Source organism: Alexandromys fortis, unplaced genomic scaffold (assembly GCF_014885135.2).
Source record: "Alexandromys fortis isolate MF-2015 unplaced genomic scaffold, M_Fortis_MF-2015_v1.1 scaffold_5, whole genome shotgun sequence".
In the NCBI taxonomy this organism is placed as follows: Eukaryota; Metazoa; Chordata; class Mammalia; order Rodentia; family Cricetidae; genus Alexandromys; species Alexandromys fortis.
In genome coordinates, this window is record NW_026067924.1 from 23,373,679 (window position 1) to 23,395,913 (window position 22,235).

The window sequence follows — 22,235 nt, forward strand, 5'->3', positions numbered from 1 at the left end:
AAAAACAAGGACTTCTTGAAGTTTGCAGGCAAATGGATGGAAATAGAAAACACCATCCTGAGTGAGGTATGCCAGACCCAAAAAGAGGAACATGGGATGTTCTCACTCATATTTGGTTTCTAGCCATAAATAAAGGACATTGAACCTATAATTCGGGTTCTTAGAGAAACTCCATTTTTTAATTGGATTATTCTTTTGATGATCAATTTCTTGAGTTCTTTGTATATTTTGGAGATCAGACATCAGACCTCTGTCTGATGTGGGGTTAGTGAAGATCTTTTCCTATTCTGTAGGCTGTTGTTTTGTCTTGTTGACCATGTCCTTTGTTTTACAGAAGCTTTTCAGTTTCAGGAGGTCCCATTTATTAATTGTTTCTCTCAGTGTCAGTGCTGTTGGGGTTTTATTTAGGAAGTGGTCTCCTGTGTCAATGCGTTCCAAGTGTACTTCCCACTTTCTCTTTTATAAGGTTCAGTGTGGCTGCCTTTATGCTGAGGTCTTTGATCCATTTGAACTTGAGTTTTGTGCATGGTGATAGATATGGGTCTATTTTCATTCTTCTACATGTTGATAACCAATTATGCCAGCACCACTTGTTAAATATGCTTTCTTTTTTCCATTTGATATTTTTTGCTCCTTTGTCAAAAATCAGGTGTTCGAAGGTGTGTGGATTAATATCCGGGTCTTTGATTTGGTTCCATTGGTCGTCCTGTCTGTTTTTATGCCAATACCAGGTTGTTTTCAGACTGTAGCTCTGTAGTAGAGTTTGAAGTCAGGGATTGTGATGCCTCCAGAAGTTCTTTTATTGTACAGGATTGTTCAGGCTATCCTGGTTTTTTTGCTTTTCCATGTGAAGCTGAATACCATTCTTTCGAGGTCTGTGAAGAATTTTGCTGGGATTTTGATAGGCATTGCATTGAATCTGTAGATTGCTTTTGGTAAGATTGTCATTTTTACTATGTTAATTCTACCTACCCAAGAGCATGGGAGATCTTTCCACTTTCTGGTGTCTTCTTCAATTTCTTTCTTCAAAGATTTAAAGTTCTTGTCATAAAAGTCTTCCACTTGTTTGGTTAGAGTTACTCCGAGATATTTTATGCTATTTGTGGCTATTGTGAAGGGTAATGTTTCTCTGATTTCTTTCTCAGCCCATTTATCATCTGTGTACAGGAAGGCTACTGATTACTTTGAGTTAATCTTGTATCCTGCTATAATACTGAAATTGTTTATGATTTGTAGAAGTTCCTTGGTAGAACAAAATTCTTCATTCTTAACTATGGAAGTACCATTCAAGTTTGGCTCAGTTCTCCTCATGTCCTCACTGTTGTTCCTTGACAGTTGTTGATGCCAAGCACTACATGCAAAGAACTGAGCGACACCTCGCCATGAATGCATTTGTCAACATACTGGAAGAGGTAGGATATATTATACAACTCACTCCCACTCTGTTTTCTTTCCCCTTGCAATTCATAACAATTCCATAAAGGAGGCAGCAAGCAACAGACTTATTCTGCAATATGTTTTTGTGTTTTCCCTGATTTTGCAGACTCATTTGCAATTTAATTATACTGCCAGCTTTGTTATGATTCATCATCAGTTGTTTGCTGGATACATATTTCTCTCTGTATAAAATGCTCCAATATGATTCAAAACAAAAAACCCTTATTAACATTTCTGATAAGGTTGTTTTTCACTGTCCCTTTATTCTGGGTTCTTCTGGCTCTGGATAAGTCCAGTAACAAATGGTGGAGGCCTTCTTTTCAGGTAATAAAACTGGCAGAGCCATTTTTGCTTTTGCTTCCAACCACTCCCAAGGATGGGAACACTTCAGTACACATGAACAGGTAGCAGGTATTTCACAGTCAAGGCAAGAGAAGTCAGACAATGGTCAGAGACCGTCCCACGGGAAGACGGACAGAGACAGAAGGTGGCTGTGTGTTCAGTTCAGAGCCTGTGGTGGCTGTGGCAGTACCATGTGGCTGTAGGGTATGCACAGCAGACAATCTTTATAAATATCAGCAGCACATGTACAGCAGCTTTCTGAGGGATAATTGTACATTGGACAAGCCCAGTTTTAAAGAGGAGGAAAGACACTCTTAGTTTGGAAAGGCTAAGTTATCTGCCAAAGATTGTGCAGTCAATCACTATCAAAGCTGGGAGCACAACACAGCTCCAGGAAATGAGGGTCAGTGTCCTGTTGCTTCATCAGATGCTGAACCTGGGCTATTTAGGGAAACCCAGGTAACGAAGATGATACTATGGTTACAGAAAATGACCTAGTTGCAAAGCCAAATGGATCCAGGATGAAAGGAGCTCATTTTGTTTAAACACTGGGCCCCAAATTGGTACACAGAGGGGTTCATGACAGCTCTCTCAATAAAGAAACAGGCAAAACCAAACTGTGGGACCTAATCAGATGAGCAGGGACTATGACATCTACAAGTACTGCAAATAGCAGTGCCAGCTGGCCTCCTTCATTCTTCCAAGACACTGAACTTAGTTGGCATGCAGTCCTTATGCCCAAGCTTACCTGGTGCTGCTGTGAACTCTGAATGAAGTTGATTGGTGGCTCACTCTGCTTACTTTTCAGTCGTAAGATGTTGTCAGCATACCCCCAGCTCAGAATAGCGGACCACTGAATATCTGTACTGTTCATGCTTCTCACACCTCAAGAGAAGGGGAAATCAAGTATCTAGTTGTCACCACAGTACCATGTAACAGCTCAGACAGTGACACTTATACAGCAGAAAATATACTCCGTTCAGACAATATCATCCTCATCTCCCCAAGACAGAACAATCTTGGTTTTAGTCCTTCAATAACAGTGAAATCCTAAGGGTGGAATTATCTTCTTAATAAATTTTAATAAAGACAAAACTAATAAAATTTTCTCTGTTCATACTCTGAGACTCCTTTTCTTTAGAACTTAAACATGAACTAAATAGTTGTTAAAATAACTTTTTATATATCTATTGCCGAGTAGTCAGCATGAACAACTTTGAACAGCAGGAAGTTAACTCTGCTGGGGAGAACCACACCTTCTCTGACAAGAGAGTCATGGTGCTCAGTTGTAGGATCTGGCATGGCACATTACCACTCGAGAGGGTTTTGGTCTCTTCTCTGTTTTTAATAGCATAGCACTATGCCCTTTTGGTATAAAGATGTGTACATTCCATTCCATTTCTGATGTCTACACATGTGTCTTACAGTAAACACAGGAGGAAGATGGAGGTGTGACTGTCCTTGAAACATGCAATGTTTAAACTAACGTAGAGAGTTTTCAGGACAGAGGATGTACTTTGTTGATCCCAGAACCTGGCAGGACACCCAGCACATGCATGAACAAACAAATAGTTCTTAAATGAATTAACAACACATTGAAAATATAATTCACAGCCGGGCGGTGGTGGCACACGCCTTTAATCCCAGCACTCGGGAGGCAGAGGCAGGTGGATCTCTGTGAGTTCGAGACCAGCCTGGTCTACAAGAGCTAGTTCCAGGACAGGCTCCAAAACCACAGAGAAACCCTGTCTCGAAAAACCAAAAAAAAAAAAAAAAAGAAAATATAATTCACAGACATTTTTTCCCCAACAGTCAAACACAGGCATCAGTTTCACAACAAAAGAACTGAGATGTGCTCACAAATTACAAGCTCCTCTACATATTAGCAGCTGGGAGGAACCATGAGCCACAGGTCTGAGAACCGTTAGTGTATCTAGTTTATAGGACCTAAGAGTGGGATTACCTTCTTTTTCACTGGGTGTTTTGACTGGGATTTACTTGACTTGGAGCTAGAGAAAGAAATTTTAACTAAAATAATGAACAGTGGATTTTAGAAAATTGCAATTTGGGCACATGTAGGTCTGGACTCAAGCTCTAGTGGTTCACAACTGGCTACGAATAGGACAGAGAGAGGGCACTTGATAATAAAGCCTTCGGTCAGTTCTGAGGCGCATTTCCTAAGATCATTAGGCACACCCTGTGCAGCTGTAGTACTTAACATATCACCACTCAACATGTTCAGCTGCTACCAGGACTCTTAACACCCATCTGCAAGATGTAGTCAGTTGTCAATCAATGCCTTCTGTGGACTATTATGGTTTAGGGAAAAGCAGTGACCACTGACGATCCCTGGTCCAGGAGGGTTAAAGCCAATTAGATTCATGTAAGTATTAATACTTATAATGATCCAGGTCCTATCTTAATCATTCTCATACATCATTTTGAGTCTTCACAATAATTCACCCTGGGAGGGAATACATTTGGTATTCCTATTTTTATAGATCAAAAGTCATGATATGGAAGGCCTCAGGCAACTTTCCGGAAGCTACACAGGTAGTAAATAGCAGTTTGGATACAAACTAAGGAGCTGTGCTTCCAGAGGTTACAGTGTAGTGCTTCTGTGCACGACCCTAGACTGACTATTCCAAAGCTCTCTCTATGGAGAGGCAGAGCAAGGGCCTGGGTTTAGTGACAAACAAACACTAGGTTGAGAATGACATGGCTCACATCTAAATCCCATAATGCTGAGTAATTAGGTGCTGACAAAGCAGGCTTAAAGGAGGACCACGGAGCAGAGCTAGTGTTCAGCAACCTGACATGAACATGAGCATCCTCAGCCGTTCATGTCCACGCTTAGGCCAAGCAGGAGAGCCTCTGCACCAGAGAATGTTAGCAGGAAGAACAGAGCGATGTCCTCAGTTCTCCAGGGTCTGGGTGACACTCTGAATAATGAAATGACCCATACCACATAGTGCTGTTCCATACTCCAATGCTACTGAGCTGGAGGTAGGAACAGAAGAGCTGCTTTCCAGGGCATCTCTTTATACTCATCACTCCCATTTGTATGTGTAAACCCACAGTTGCATCTGAGGAGGCGCTGGATCTGTCTGCTAATGCATCTGTCCATCTTTGCGGATTGAGAGCTCGAATGTGCATATTTCTATCAGGCTGACAATGTTTTCATCCTGTGAGTACAGACATTTGTTCTCAACTCCCTCAAACTCCTTTTATTTTAAATGGCAGTGCATTTAACCCTCATTTTTTAATGTACTACATTTTACTGCCTAGCCTGCATTAAGTAAACATAATCGCAGCACTTTGGGAGGTAGAGAGAGATGGATCTGAGTTCGAGAGCAGCTTGGTCAACAAAGTGAGTTCCAGGACAGCCAGGGCTACACAGAGAAATACTGTCTGAAAAAGCAATAAACAAACAAACAAACAAACAAAAAACAAAGTAACAATTCTGAGCAGCAGCACAGGTAAACTGGTGACAGTTAAATCTCAAAAAGATGCCCAGACTGATCCTCACTGTGGTTCACTTTACCTTGCTCCTTGCTGTAGGTCATCAGAAGACAGAAATTTCGGGATAAACCACAGATGGCTCTGGTGGGCAGTGCTTGGAGGGAACCAAATCTTTCTCCATGGGGCTGGCTGAAGCAGACCACAGGTACTGGAGCACTGGGGGAACCTACATACTCGCCCCACTTCAAGCCTTTTATCCATGACAAAGGGCTCTAAAACCAAGGAAAGTCAAGTTTATTATTTTTTCAAATAAAAAGTGGTAGATTAATAATTACAATATAAATTCTAAAAAGAAAATAATTAGTTTATAAACTCTTTGAGGGCAAGAATTGTGTTAAATATTTTATTTCGCCATGTTTACCATATAGAAAAGTATTTATTTGATTTTTATTCTGTGGCTCTGGCCTAGCTTGAATGAAAATGCCTGCTACTAATTCAAACAATTTTGAAATTCAACAAAGAAAACAAATTTTTACTAGACACATTTCTTTTAGGCTAGCTAAAATACCTAAAGTTGGAGTATCAGTGGATTGACTTTGAAGGATGACAAGTCACAGGTACATATGACAGAAATGAAGACATGAGCATTGAAGAGCTCACTCAGCCACAAGCTTTGGAATTAGGATACCCCTGCTTCATGCATGTCTAGACCACTGCAGTTTCTCAGAGGATGCTCAGGATTTATTATGGAGTATATTGAGAAGGCTAGAGCACTCAATGCTCCAGAGAAGGCTAGTAAATCCCGGAGAAGAAAGTGTTATCCAACAAAAACAAAGGAAGAGATGGGCTTGAGGAGCAGCAGGCTATGAATACAGAGAGGCGAGAGAAGACTAGTAAAGACGGCCACACATCTGCCATGAACAGGAACCAAAATCCTTCCTCCATCTAAACAAAAATAATTATCAAGAAGAAAAACTCAGCCGGGCGGTGGTGGTGCACGCCTTTAATCTCAGCACTTGGGAGGCAGAGGCAGGCAGATCTCTGTGAGTTCGAGACCAGCCTGGTCTACAAGAGCTAGTTCCAGGACAGGCTCCAAAACCACAGAGAAAACCCTGTCTCGAAAAACAAAAAAAAAAAAAGAAGAAAATCCAGGAAGGGGAGAAAAGGCCTTAGAGTTTTCCCCAATAACTTTATTCTTTTACTCTCTTTTTGACTGTTAAACTCTATTCATCTCTTATCAATAGATTCTGTTTTAGACATTTAAAAATTTATTTTCTACTTTCAAAATTTCAGAGTAAATGCTACACAAACCTAATGAAAACAATATACTAAACAAATTCCAGTCATTTCTGTAACACTATCAAATAATTTTCAGCGTATTTTATCTCATGTTTCCATCTGAATGAAGAAACGGGCATTGTTGACCTACACACAATGTTTAAAAAGCATGTCAGTCAGTGCTCTGTTTCTTCTTTCTTAGATCACTTATGGGACCAAGTAATATGCAGTGTTACAAGGCATGGAGGAGTCGTAGAGCAGGCACCTTTGGGAAGGCTGAGTGGCAGGATGGATCCTGTGGAAGAGGGAGGCTAACACGGGTATCTTGAGAACAAGTTCTCTCTAAAGCCTTCATTCAGCCTGTCTACACTGAAGTCTGTAAAAATAGGTGTCAGACTCTGGTTAAGACTGACCATTCATAATTCCTTGACTGAAAATGTTTCTCGTATGAATTGCAGAGTTTAAGCTTTTTTGGGTTGTATACAAAGCTAACCATTTTTTTAAACCATTTACTTCTTTTTTAATTTATTTATTTATTATGTATACAATATTCTGTCTGTGTGTATGCCTGCAGGCCAGAAGAGGGCACCAGACTCCATTACAGATGGTTGTGAGCCACCATGTGGTTGCTGGGAATTGAACTCAGGACCTTTGGAAGAGCAGACAGTGCTCTTAACCTCTGAGCCATCTCTCCAGCCCCCAAAGCTAACCATTTTTGAGTTACAAACAAACACTAAGCAATGTATCGTGGCTGTTTTACATTATGCGACACGAGGAAAGAGTGCCTTTCCTAGGTGCTGCTCATGCAGCTCTGACTGTAACGTCTACAAGGAGCAAGTTCACACACATGCAGCTGCGTTGTGTGGAGGACCCTTTTCAGCACAGCATTGCTGCTGTATGTCAGCTGTGCAGCTGCCACCTAAAGGCCACGGTGCAGCACTGTGTGGGAGGTCCCACTGTTCAAGCAAAAAAAAAAAAAAACTGTGACATAAACGCCACTGCACATCACACAGAAGTAAAGGCAAGCCAAACGCTAAAGAACCTGCCTCAGAAGTCATTCATTTAGTAAAATAGTGAATGCCCATTGTGTGCCAAGCACTTCCCTAGAACCTGCAGACACAGTGATGAGCAAGTCAAACCACATCCTTTTCCAGTGGTGTTGCATTCAGGGATGGAGAGACAGACAAACAAGCACTTAAATGTTTGTTAGGGGTGAAAGTGTTATGAAGCAAAACAGAGAGGAGAAGACAGAGAAGAACGGAGCTTCTGACTTAGACATGCGGTCAGGGAAGGAGGGGTGATCTGAACAGAGGCTTTACTGAAATGAGACATCCAAATGGGATGGAGGAACAGTCAGTGTGAAGGTCTTACAATGGGAACGAGGCAGGCTGGAATTAGGTTCCTACTGCCAGCAGATAGACTGCCTAGTGTGCTTTTACATACATCAGCCTTAACTAGCTAATTAGTACCAAGCACAGTTCAGGCCTAGAATCAAGCACTAGGAGACAAAGGCAACCCAGCACTCTGCAGATCTCCAGCTCTAAGCTGGTCTGGGCTACACAGTGAGATCCTGTTTCAAGAGGTCAAAATCATCCAATCAACCCCTAAAACCAACAACATCTTGTTAGTTGATTAGCAGTAAGTATTACAGTAAATTAAGTATAATTTATTAAATTTCAGAAATATACTGTTATATTATGCTGACATGCTAAAATAATGTATTATAGTTTAAAATAGCAACTCTGGTAATGGATAAAGACTCATGAGTCTTTAAAAATCACAAAGTAAAAATCCAACTTTCTATAAAATGAAAACTCAACATTGGTGATTTGGTTTTTAGTAAAACACCACTCCTTAATAAATGTCTTTAGACTGGCTCTAGTAATTGAATGGTTTCTGTTCATATTTAACATGCCAAACTCATAGATCTGAGCTATAAGCATGAAAAATTTATATATTTCTAAGATATTTAAGCAATATCCTTACCCAACACATTATCAAAACAAGCTCTAAAATTTCTTTACTGATGGCGGACCACAGACTCATGCAGTTGAGCAGACTGCTTGGTTTATGTTTAAGGTCTCTTCCCTTCCTTTTTATTTTCACTGGCTCCCTCCTACAAGTACTTTGCAACATTCTACAGTTTAAGTTCTAGTACCTTATGCTACTTTTATACTTTTATATGAAGAACTTAAATGAGGGCTAAAATTGCTTTTCCCTTTAAGGCCTGCTTGCTTCAGCTTTCCATTACAGAGGAAAATTATGCCTAGTTCTTATTTTTAGAGACAAAACTTTCCATTTCTACTATCTGGGGAGGTACTTCTGGTTAGTGCTTTTGGTTAAAGATGGCAACTGGGCCCAGCTGTGCCATTTCACAGTTACCAGCTGGCTCCTTTTATTTGCACAATCCTATTTAGAAGTCTACTTGGTGAGGCTTTCCCTACTAATAACCCTTCTGTGCTCCCTGAAAACAATGTCTGTCTGCCCCCAAATACTTCTTTTCCCTGGGCGTGCATAGCATACTTCCCATGTCACTGGTGCAGCATTCACTGCACACAGACCACTGCTCTACTGCCCCTGCTGCCTTGCACTGGCTGGTGCTTATCTGCAGGCTAGGAACACACTATTCATGCCGGCACCCCCATAGCTAAGTGAAGGGCATGGGAGGAGTCCAATCAAGTTTTGCTGAATTTTGCTGAAATCAAAATAACATACCGGATAAGTGATTTCCTTGATTGGTTCTCGGGTCTCTCTGAAAGCAAACTGTACTAACAAGCCAACAGCTGCTGGAAGCTCTCCTTCAATGTTGAGCTTGGCTCCAGGTCGGCTGGCATGGGCTGTGTGGAACAACTGACGAGGGGTTTGCCCATAGGTTTTTATCATGGTTTCCAAAGCTCGTCTCTGCACTGGATCTTCAACTGCAGACACATCCATTCCAAAGTATGTCTGCAGAGGAAACCGTCAAAGAACAAGGCATCAGCAGGATGATATTAGAATCTGTCATGATGCTGGAAAGAAAACAATCTGTTTCATGTTTTAGGGAATGGTACTCTATTTTGATGCAAACTATTTAAAAGTGTTTTTGATCAAGTTAACTTATCTGTATTGGTCTTACTAGGATCAGACAGTAATAACAAATATTTCTGAATATGTGAACAAAGTAAATACATCTTGTCTAACTGGGATTAATTAGGTATGTTTATAAAACATTTCAAATTTAAGGCCCGAAAATGTAATAGAAGATACCAAATAAATTATCGAAGAAACTGCATGTCCAAAGTAATACATGGGAAAATGCAAAAGTGAAGTTATACTGTAATGTAGATAAGTGAGTTCATAAGGGAAACCAGCAGTGAATATAAAAAACCACCAAGGAAGGTTCCAGGTGAGTAACTGAAATTGCATGTTCCTGCTTGGCATTGTACCTCTAAGAGTCTGTCCTATGTACCCTGGAACTTCGCTGTTCTAAAGCTATTGGTCATTAGTGCTGTACATCCATCCCTGTGAACAGTCCAGGACTTAGTATCTAATCAATTACAGCAATCTTCACACATGAATATGACATTCGTACAAGTTTCAAAATGAAATTTCCATGGCACTTCAGAAGTTAAATAACATTCATGGTTACTCAACTTAGACTACTGGTCTCAAAGACTTCGTGAAAAACATTTCAGTTAGATGAGTTACCTTGTATATTTCAGTTTCTAGGTACATTTTAAATCAGAATTACTGAAAAGATGATGTAAAATAATGTGCACAGAACAGGGTATACTGAGGTTAATGTTTAAGTTCATAATCGCTCTAAATGTTGTATTTCAGGGTCAACTATGAATGTAGCTAAAAATTATACCCAGGTCTTTGCCTTTATTTCATACTTGATGGCCTGCATCACACTACCTCAGAACACGGTGACTAGACGTATGGAGCATTTTGAGCTGAAGAATGAATGTGAGAAGGACTCTGTCCTTTCCCTGAAGCTGTTCATAAAACAGAGAAGCAAGTCAGGAGCACCACATGTTCCTCCATGGAGAAAACGAACGGCCTCCCATCTGAAGAATGATGACGGCACACGCAGAGAACATAGCCAAAAGCTTCCCTATTTGCTGTTCACCTGCTTGAATCACACTGCTTTAATTGTGTCACACACTCATAATGCTGTGCTTCCATCAGCTTTAGTATAAGATCTCAGCTCTCAGCACTCATTGGGGATGTCCTTTCTTAGGAACGCTCTGGTGTTAAACAAGTTTGTATCAGGTAAGTCTTCATGTTTTTTTTTTTTCTTGCTAATCTCTGTTTTGTTGGAGTACCCAACAAGGAACCTAAAATGGATAGAAGTAAGAAATATTTTTCCTCCTCTATTTATTACATTATTTTTTGATAAATTACACTCTTATTTGTGAATCAAATGATAACATTTTCCTTTTTTTTTAAAATGCTCTCTTCATAAAAATCTTCTTTTAGAGCCACTAAGAAACTGTTTTATTCTCCTTTCTAAGGCTTCCTTGGAGGTATCCAAAGTAATTATAGAGAACAATGGACTAAAATGAAAATTTTATTTTTGGACCACCCTTTGGGCATGGATTTCTGGTATAAACAAGCTCAGACATAGAATACTTGGAGTATACACTTAGCTGTATTTGTTACAAATACTTTCAGATCTGTATCATCTACACAGACACCACCACAGAGCAAGCCCACAGTCAATCAATTTACCTTGCTAAGTGGAAATCTGGGTAGCCAGGTGTCACGTAGTGGATAAGAGATGATCTATTGGTCTGCACTGAGTAGGAGCACGCAGAGTCAGGAATACCTTTCTCTTTGTCTTCTGCCATTTCACCTCCTAGTCCTTCAGACATGACCTTTCACCTATTTCACTGGGATTTTTCCTAACACAAGCAGAAGCCCACCTTCTCCCTCTTACTTCTACTCAGCCTAGTTAACTCTGTGACCTGGGAGCCTAGCATAATAAGTGTTTCCTAAGTCTACATGGAAACATAAGCTAGTACATGTGAAAATTAGCAACTCTACTCTTGGGAATTAGAAGCTGTCTTAAATAGGGATAGTAGTGGCCATTACAATCATAGAGAACCTCATGACTTAAATATAGTTAATACCTTATTATTCAGGAGAGAAAAAGATTAAAAAACATGGCTAATATTAAATTACTGGAATAATATGTAAGTATAGAAAAATCGTTGAAGGTGGTCTTGATAAATGATAATACTTTCCTTTTTAGGAAATGTGCTTTCTTTTCCAAAAATATCCTCTACTAGAGACACTGTAAAAAGCTTTCAGCATATCTAAATGCTGAAAGCAGAGGAATTACATTTTATATATTCTCTAATAAGGCAAACGTACTGTTTCTGTCATGAAGAAAAACGATGCCTTTCATAACGGGCACCCGGAGAAGAATGTGGAAAAGAGCTAATACAGCAACTGGCCACTTTCCTTGGAGAGCTCTGCTGCCTCCTTGGCTGGTGTCTGGGAGCTGGGATTTCACGAGTCTTCCCATGGTTTCCTAAGTGACGAGTATAGCTCACTCTGCCTACACCATGCAGACAATGAGGTCCATGTTCAACACTCTTATTCCTTCTGGGTCTGGCATTCCAGCACACAGCAGGCAGATGGTTTCTAAGTGACCATTCCCAAGGAGATACAGACTCTGAATCACTAGACAGCTTCCCTGACAGAAACCACTTCACATGTGTCATCAAAGTGCCTGGAGAGCAAGCATGCTCTGTGGTGTAGTGGGTGTGCCTTGCTTCACCCAGACTCTGTTCACGGCTTCTTTCCTTTGGTAAGTTATGCTTTGTATCCTTCATTGTCACAAGTCAGCTACAAACTGAGTCCACATATTTATTTAGTAAGTCACTGAATATGAGGGTGGTTTTGAAGAATCCCAACTACAGCATCTAAGACACTTTTAAAGAGGTAAAATATAAAATCTGAAAAACCTTCCGTAATAGTAGTAACAGCTTAGTGTAATTGCCTCTTTGATGACTTGGGTATTTTAAAGAAACAGCTTAACAGGCAACCTTAAAATACTGAGGTTCTAACTTAAATGAGTGCAGATTCTTTTAAAAGAGTCACTTACAGCAGGATGGAAAACATTGATGGCTTGAACAGAAGCCTTTCCCTTTTGCTTGTAGCCAAACACCAAGTCAATCCAGTGACATATGTTTTGGGATACGTGGTCAGATTCTAGGGCCTGCCGGTGAATGAGGATGAACAGCCGAGGATCATTGCGCGCCCACGGAGGAAGGTTGACGTGGTTAACCCGTTCACCATTCTGACGCACACCAAAGTCAAAACCTGAGGAAGATTAGTACAATGTTTAATTCTGTCAAGGCATGTTATTCAGCTCACAGACTGTCAGAGCTCTGGCAAACAGATGACGGTGCACTACAACCCTGGCAGCAGCAACAAGATGAACTGCTGCACTAAGGTAGGAATCACAGCTCATCTACTTCTTTGTGTACCAACAGGAACAGGACAGACACTAAGCCAATTCAAACTGGGACTTTCAACTTTACCCTTTGTCCACTTGTAACAGGATGACAAAAAAGCAGAAAATCAGTGCCCATAAATTCCAGTACCATACTCACCCTACTTCAAACACAGAAAGTGCTTAAATACCTACTTAATTATAAACTTGGTTAAAATCAAATTAAAGATTTGTATACGCATTTCTGAATTGTTGGTATTTTCATAAACTGAGAACTATATATTTAATAAATATTAATATTCTGTAGTTTAGAAACCAATTATAGAATAGACACCACCTTGAAATGAGTTATCACAGTATACTGATTTTATGGGCAATGGTAGAGGTCTGTTCTGACTTCCTTTCTATTGAGCATTCTTGGCCCAACAAAAAATATAACTCACTGACTAAAAAGTTTTTGTTTCGTTTTGTTTTTTGAGACAGTTTCTTTGTGTAGCCCTGGCTGTCCTGGAACTTGCTTTGTAGACCAGGCTGGCCTCAAACTCAGAGATCTACTTGCCTCTGCCTCCAGAACAGCAAGGGCTACTCAAAGAAACCCTATCTTGAAAAACCAAACAAAAAACAACAATAACAAAAAACCCCACACCATACCAAACCTAACCAATCCCAAAATAGCAGCAGCAGCAGCAACAACAAAAACAACATCAACAACACAGTTCCCCAAATGTAGCCTGTTGGCATAAGGAACCCAGAGCTTGCAGTAGTCAGTCTTTAAAAACATCAGAAATCCTCAATCTCATCTGAAAATAAAATTCAAATTTCAAGTCCTAAAAAGGCTACTTTTACTTCTGGACAATGATAACCCCACTGCATACCCTTCAAACTGTGTGAGAAATGATCTGCTGTACCTTCACGGTTCACTAGGAACTCAGGAAGATAGAAAAACTCTGGAATCAGCTCCTTCACATCGGTCATAGATTCAAACGACGAGAGGCGCCAAGTTGTGTTTGTAGAATGAAAAGTTCTGTCTGGAATGTCGAAACTCTGATCTAAAAAGAAATTTCAATAATAAAGACGAAAAGTCTGTATTCCATTTGAAGCTTCCCATAATTTTTGTTGCTTCAAAAGTGATTGAAGAAATGGTCCTTTGGTTTATTTAAAATATTGTTCAAATTCTTGAAATGACATTGTTTTCGACTGTATTATGGTTTCATCTCTTCTAAACAGAAGAACCTCTATCATTTATTTGCTTAAATGGCTACTATCTTCCTACCTAGTTAGAATGAAACTTTCACAAAATCAGGAGGCTAGGGCCCCGTACACCCAGCACATAATGGACACACAAAAATGATTTATTAAAGTGAATGCATAATTTTAAAGAAGGGGAAATTATGGGTTGCAGAGATGACTGGTGGCAAAGTAATACAAAAGCATAAGGACAGAAGTTTGATTCGAGCATGCATGTAAAACCAGGTGGGATGATGTATTTCTGTAACTCCAGCATTGGGGTGGTCAATGTGTGGGCAACATACAGAGATTCCTGGAGTTCACCGGTCACACAGGTTAGCTGACTTGATGAGTTCTAGGTTCAAATGGGGAATTTTTGAGGAAGACACCTGTTGGTGATCTGCGGCCTCCACAAGCAGGCCCATACATACATGCTCCTGAACACACACACACACACACACACATGGCGGGGGGGGGGGGGGGGGAGGGAGGGGGAGTTGGGGTGGAAGGAAGGTAGGAAGGAAGAGGAGAGGAAGACGAAGAGGGAGGTGGAGTGTAAAGTTTGGTACATGGCTCTTTTCTTTATCAAGACTAAGATTTTTTTCTTTTTTTTTTTTAAAGGGTGGGGTCACTGCTTTCTAACATTCAACTTTTTAGAGTACAAAATAATGTTTCATTATGACATTTTTCATACAGCATTTCATTGTAATTTTCTTGTATTTGGCTCTCCTATCATCCCCCTCCATTCCTTCCTCATTCCCATTGCTGCCCACCCTCATGGTCCCCTGAAGATAGTCCCTCTTCTATTTTTAGGTTGTCTGTGTGTGTTGATACATTAGACTCTGCATGTAAAAGACAACCTGCTATTTATTACCTTGTTCTCCTCTCCTTCCCTTTGGAACACTTCCTCCCCTTACATAGTCCCTTCTACTTCTATACCACACACACAGACACACATATTCTAAATTCTTCACAGAGAGAAAACATGCAATACTGACACTGCTTTTCAGATGCACCAACTCTGCACTTGAGCATTAACTAAAATTTTTATCAATTAATATAAAACTGAGTGTACTCACTCCTGTTCATTTTTTTCTGGAATAGACTATTAATGACAAAGAATTGAATTTTGTCCCTGTATCTTTTCTGTGAACAATTGCTAGTCTCCCAATCACAGGCCTGGAACATTAAGTGATTGCAAAGGCCAGTTAGAGAAAAGCAGCTGTGTGCATGGTTCTTAGGGACTCTGCTGTATTGTCTAAAGTGCCTCTGTACTTGCTGGAATCTGAGCATAGCCTCTTGCTGAGAATGTCACAAACTAATCTCAGCACCAAGCACAGCAGTTTCAAAGCATGAGCTCATTTCTTTCTCCAAGTCTGCCTGCTCTGCTGAGCTACATTTTTCATTATCTTTATCGCTTTCCATCTACTATACTGAGCCAGTTAGCACTGGCTGCCCACTAAATCAAATCTGGGGAAAAGTAAGATTTATAATTTTTTTTCAGAAAGTAAGAAATGCCAGGTCATCATGAAGTCATGGCATATAGAGTTCAGACTAAGCAACTGTGTAACAAGAGTAACATACAATAGGTTTTGTTTGGTTTGTACAACTCTGTAGTGCTAAAACAATCCCACTGAAAGTTGCTAGAATCTAGAATATGCATATATGAGATCAGCGGTTCTCAATGGGTAGGGCCTTTCCCCTCTATTATTTGGCAATATCTAAAGCTATTTTTAGTTGTCATACATAGTAGGAGTCATGTACCACTAACACTGGTTGGTAGAAGCTAGGGATGCTGCTAAAATGTCCTGCAATGCACAGGGAAACCCTTGAGACAAAAAATTATGTAACTTAAAGTAACTATAGTGCTATGGTTGAGAATTCCTAGACTAACTCATTAGTTTAAAAAAATTCAAAAGCCAGCAAAATGCTAATGAAATGAAAGTAAATGAGGATTAAGGTAGTGGTAGGGTTTGAAAATAATTTATGAATAAATATGCAATGAAGATCAAGGCATGTAAGTGCATTCCTGTAATATCAGAACTTGGGAGGTATAGGCAGGAGGATCAGGATTCAAGGCTAATCTCAGCTACATAGCAAGTTTAAGGCTGACCTTGGCTACATGAGACTTGGCTTCAAAACAACAATGTACCTACTTAATGAAGAAAAACCTAATATTTTATATGAATATATTCATAACAGCAATATAATAAAGATTGATTGTTGACTGGAAATTTTATATTGATGAATTTTTGGGTTCCACTGAAAGAAATGGTTTGAGTTGTAGGGATGTTACTAGTACTGCAGTGTTTCAAACTACATTAAAATATTATTTTATTGCCTTCTTTAAACAAAATGACATTTACAAGTGAATGTTCTTATGTTCAGAAAGGTCTTCAAACAATGGCACTCTTAGAATCCACAACAAGCAAGGGTGGTATGAACATCAGTTCTGAATGATCTCACTTGGCTATGGGAATCCCCTGACACACTCTCAAGCTGAGATCAAGTTAACTAGGGATAACTGGTTAAGGGAAAGCAAGAGGAAGAAAGGGACATGACACACTAGAGCAGCGGCTCCGTGGGTAGGAGCCCTTACAGCACAAGCACTGAGGACCTGAGTCTGGATTCCAGGACCCATGTGTGCGTTTGTTACTCAGTGCTGGAGGACCAGGGAGAGAAAGAAGTATCTCTGGGATTTTTTGGCTGCCAGACTCACCCTAGGTTCAGTGAGATACCCTTTCTTAAAAGAATAAGGTACAGGGTAACAAAGCAGGATACCTGATGTCCTCCTCTGGCTTCTGCAGGTAACTCACACTGGCCCATGCAAATACAGGGCCAATATTAAAAGCCCCATTCATAGATTAAGCATAGGGAATACAAATTCATTCCTCTAAGAAGTTGTTTTAAGAATAAAAGACAAAGAAGTCCAAGAAGGGTAGGACAAACTGAATGGACAAGGTTTCCTAAACAGATATCTTGAGGGACAATTACAGAGCCAATACCTCAGTTCTCACTGTATAGCATGGTGAGTTTGCCCCATTGGTACACAGTGAATCCCTCAGTCTTCTTCAGGCTCTCATGCAAAGGGCTGAGCTAGATTACTAGCAAGCTTTACTATATTTGATGATGCTAGTGTGTTCTTTATTAGCTAGTTTTCATAAATAATAACAATAGTTTCCTATATAAGATTTTTATAAAAAAATTACATAAGCTGCAAAACTGTTGTACTTGAAATAATTACTGAAGTGCAAGTCTTTATTTTATTTATTTGTTTATTTTTTGTTTTTCGAGACAGGGTTTCTCTGTGGCTTTGGAGCCTGTCCTGGAACTAGCTCTGTAGACCAGGCTGGTCTCGAACTCACAGAGATCGGCCTGCCTAAGTGCAAGTCTTTAAAAGAGAGTTGAGCTGGGTGTTGTGGAACACACCTTTAATCTTACTTCTCAGGAAGCAGAGGCAGGTAGTTCACTGAGTTTGAGGCTAGCCTGGTCTACAGAGCAAGTTCCAGGACAGTCAGGGTTACACATAAAAAAGCATGCCTCAAAAAACCAAAACAAAACAAAATCTAAAAAACAATCCCCCCCCAAAATAATTAAATGAAATAAAATTTAGCTGAATATAATTTAACTGGTAAATTTTGCAGTTTGTGATTTAGAGCTTAATTTTTAAAAAGTCAATACATTTCTATAAAGTTACATGATCTCAGACAAGAGCAAGAAGATTTGACTACCTTTTTTTTTTAAATTTTGCAGTTTGTGATTTAGAGCTTAATTTTTAAAAAGTCAATACATTTCTATAAAGTTACATGATCTCAGACAAGANTTTCGAGACAGGGTTTCTCTGTGGTTTTGGAGCCTGTCCTGGAACTAGCTCTTGTAGACCAGGCTGGTCTCACAGAGATCCGCCTGCCTCTGCCTTCTGAGTGCTGGGATTAAAGGCGTGCGCCACCACCGCCCGGCTTGACTACCATTTTTTTTTTTTTTTAAGGAGGATTTTAGTGACTGGTTAAGTAGAATTTTTTTTCCTGGGCTTGGTTAGTACAAATTTTCAAGACTCTAGTTAAGTTTTTTGCTGTTGTTATTTTAGTGATATAACATAAGCTTTGTGGTAGTTACAAAAGATATCCTTACCTTGATAGGCTAGAAACATTTTAGTAAAAGGAGGCATCCTGACCAGGAAGTGGAGCACGGTGCCGCTGTTGGAGTAGTGGGAGCCATAGTGGTAGGGTTGCACAGGAGGCATGGGGTCGTCTTCTCGGGCTCCTTTGCGATACTCTTCCTCCAAGTACTACAGAACAAAGACCAGGAGAATTCACAATTGTGTGCTCCAAACATAACTAGTTTTCTCTTTCATTCTCCTCCACCTCTTCAACACTGTTCTTGTCCACAGCCCACAGCCATTTTGAGCTTTAGGAGTCTCCTACTGACCCATGGCCAGATGAGAACCACCCAGTTCTCTCTCTCTACCTCCTCTCCTAGTCCCTCAAGAACACACCTGCTTTGCATTCTCACTCCTAATTACCAGCTCCAAATATCAAACTGGGGAGCTCAAAAACGGAGGGCTGATCCCACCACCACTGATATATTCTGAGTGCTTCTCTAGGAATGGAAATGTAGTAAGATGGCATGCATCACCACGGTTAACACAGTGGTGTGCGGTGGTTTTGCAGAGCATGTACACATAAAAAGAAAACGATGATCTCTCCCATCTCCAGCTCTCCTCACCACAAAGGAGGCAGCTCAGCCACACATCTTTGTAGCTCTGTCTGCCTGATAGCAGAGTTGGAGGTAGTAAATTTTCAAGTAATGTCTTGACTCCCACAGACTGTCATATTTTCAACTGCAGAAAATCAAATGGTGAATTTCAGGTACTTAGAAGGACATCTCTGGAATTGGGACATGAATAATATGGGAATATGAGAAAACTGCTTCTGCTGCTCCTATCATTACACTATTATGAAGAATATACTATGTGGTAAGTCAGTTTTGTACGTTTCTGGTTGAATTTCATTAACATTAAATTATCAATATAGGTAAATCCTTTCTATTTAAATTTAACTTCTACCTTAAAATGAATAATTTTCTGAATATGTCTAGTGTTTAGAGTAGAAATAAATACATCAATATTTAATATACAACATTAACATGATTATATCAATGTATTACTATTATAAAGACACCAGTATTTTTATATAATATAAATAAAACTCTGAGGCAATGTATAGTTGTATTGCTAGAAATCTGTGATATTTATAAGAAATATAATTTTTATGCATTTGAAAATACAAGGGATGGCCAGGCGACGGTGGTGGCACATGCCTTTAATCCCAGCACTCTGGAGGCAGAGGCAGGCGGATCTCTGTGAGTTCGAGACCATCCTGTTCTACAAGAGCTAGTTCCAGGCCAGGCTCCAAAGCTACTGAGAAACCCTGTCTCGAAAAACAAAACAAAACAAAAGAAAAAGAGAAAAAGAAAATACAAGGGTCTAAAAGCTTTCAAATTGTGCCAAACAAAATGAGAATATACTTTTTTCCATTCTTGGAAGGTGTTTCCATAGAACTAAGACAAAAATGATTTTCAGTTCATATAATTTCTAGTTCTAAAAGTAAAAGAAAATAAAAACACAGAAAAATATATATGACAAACTTTAAAAAGTAGTTTCCTAGAGCTCCATTTTTCATGTATTAAAGTATTTAATGGAAACCAAAGCTACCTTGTATGTGTCAACATAGCGGTCTTCTTTCTCTTTATACTGCACAGCTATAGGCTTAGATAGGTTTCTACAAAGGAAAAGATGATAGAAAAATATGAAGTAGTTTGATACTGCCAGTATTCAGCTGCTCATGTCTTCATCCTGAAAATGAGAATTAGCAAAATGCACCGTCCTTAACATACATAAGCATGTTGCTTTGCAACCCACAATTACCATTCGAAATCATGACCTTATAAACTGTTAAGGAATGCAAGTCCAGATCTGCATCTGCACAGTGAATATCTGACTCTTCTGGGTGATGCTGTCATGCAGTGCCATGCAGGTGTGCATGCACACGGGTATGTTAGGACTGGCGTTCCCACTATTAATGCAACACACCACTCTTAGAGGACGAAGAATGTCCTCACTTTTACCCACTACAAAACCTATCAGTGTCTCTGTATCTATGGGTAGAAGAAATAGCTCTGATGTGAGGGATCAGCTGCTCTGGCTAAGAGGCACAAAGGAAAAGACCATCTACAATGCCAACATCTGTCACTTTATCTAGACCAATAGCAAGTTTTGCCCAAGGTTCAGTAAATCAAACCCATCCTCCTGATTCAGGTGTAATTATTTTTTTGAGAGAAAGCCTCACTATGGAGCCCAAGCTAGCCTCAAGCTCACTTTGCAGTTCAGGCTTGCCTTGTACTTGCAATAGTCCCTACTGTCCTGATTTTCCTGGTGCTCTGCTGTGATTATAAGGATGTGTAACCACATCCCCATGGCACAACTTTTTTGAGATATTACTATTTCCTAAGGATGTGGAGTTAAGTAACATTAAATGTATATTCTGGTGACCCCTGTCTAGTCTTTGAGATGTCAAAAATTAAAATAGTTTTACAGAATAGATGTCAATTTACACCACAAAATACGAAGAAATTATCTTTTTTGCTTGTTTTTTGTTTGTTTGTTTGTTTTACGAGACAGGGTTTTCCGGTATATCCCTAGCTGGCCTGGAATTCACCCTGTAGATCAGACTGGCTTCAAACTCGCAGATATCCACCTGCCTCTGCCTCCTGAGTGCTGGGATCAGAGGAGTGTACCACCACCACCCGGCATCAAAGAAATTATCTTTAAGATCCTGGTATATATTTTTTATTCCGTTAAGAATTTGGTAAGAATTACATTATTATGAGTGAAAATTAAGAAATTTAATAACAACCTAGCTGTTGCTAGTTGTGATTATACATACATTTAATCCTAGTACTTGGGAGGCAGAAGCAGATAAATCTCAAGAGTTCAAGCCACCCTGATTTACATAGCAAGTTCTAGGCTATTGAAGGTTAAATAGTGAAACCCTGCCTCAAACAGACATAAAGACAAACAGAAAAACAAACAAACATTAACAACAAATCCTTCAAAGAAATTACAGTTGGGTGAACAGAGAATAAACTAAAAAATCAGTCATGCTGCTATTTACTCATAGGCAAGACATTTGAGCATATATTTGTCCAGCTCTTTTTCTGCTGATTAGTGGGTGCCTATATATTTTTAAGCAAAAGAATGACTTACAAAATAGACTTCTACAGTATTTTTTACATTGATTTATTTTGTATGAATGTATGTAATAAGTATGTGTGGGTATGCATGCTATGGTGTGCACATGGAGGTCAGAAGAACATTTGTGGGAGTTGGTTCTCTGTACCATGTGAGTTCCAAGGATCAAACTCAGATCCTCAGTCTTGGGAGCAAGTCTGACTTGATGAGTTATTTCACCAGCCCTACTTTTTGAATATATTCAAATCTAATGCTGAACCTTCAGGCTGTTTCTGGAGTTTAGATACTTTGAAAAATTACAGGAGTACCATGTTCTTAGCTAAGTCTTTGCATACAGTGCCAGATACCAAAGCAAGCAAAGAATCAGGCAAGTTCAGGGCCCAGCCCTCAAAAACAACTGCTGGTTAAGTTAGAACCTTCATGTTTAGCATTCCCAAGAATAATTCCTAGAAGTTACTTGCTAAAACAGAATATATACATCTAACAGTTTTTTTGGATACACACTGTCAAACTGCTTTCCAGAAAGGCCACATATATTTATACCAGCAACGTGTGAAATGTTCAAACAGCAGTGTATAATATCTAAAAGACAAGATACCATAGTGCTTTCTTTTTTTTAAAATATAATTTTTTTTTATTAAGAATAGGAAAAAAAAAGTTTCCGCCTCCTCCCAGCCTCCCATTTCCCTCCCCCTTCCCCCCACTCTTCTCCCCCTCCCCCCACTCCTCTCCCCCTCCCTCTCCAATCCAAAGAGCAGTCATGGTTCCCTGCCCTGTGGAAAGTCCAAGGACCTC

General features: G+C 39.7%; 1 protein-coding gene across 7 annotated transcripts in view; it reads right to left on the bottom strand.

The window, feature by feature from the left end:
* Lyst (lysosomal trafficking regulator) overlaps positions 1-22,235 on the bottom strand; it is a 162,745-nt gene that overhangs the window by 13,324 nt on the left and 127,186 nt on the right. For all 7 annotated transcript variants that reach the window (XM_050142448.1, XM_050142446.1, XM_050142449.1 and 4 more), the window contains 7 exons: positions 19,905-19,971; positions 18,323-18,479; positions 13,873-14,013; positions 12,614-12,831; positions 9,235-9,465; positions 5,324-5,513; positions 2,528-2,664 (listed from right to left, as the gene is read on the bottom strand). In XM_050142448.1, coding sequence (XP_049998405.1) covers positions 2,528-2,664; positions 5,324-5,513; positions 9,235-9,465; positions 12,614-12,831; positions 13,873-14,013; positions 18,323-18,479; positions 19,905-19,971 — 1,141 coding nt within the window. The remainder of the gene's footprint in view (positions 1-2,527; positions 2,665-5,323; positions 5,514-9,234; positions 9,466-12,613; positions 12,832-13,872; positions 14,014-18,322; positions 18,480-19,904; positions 19,972-22,235) is intronic.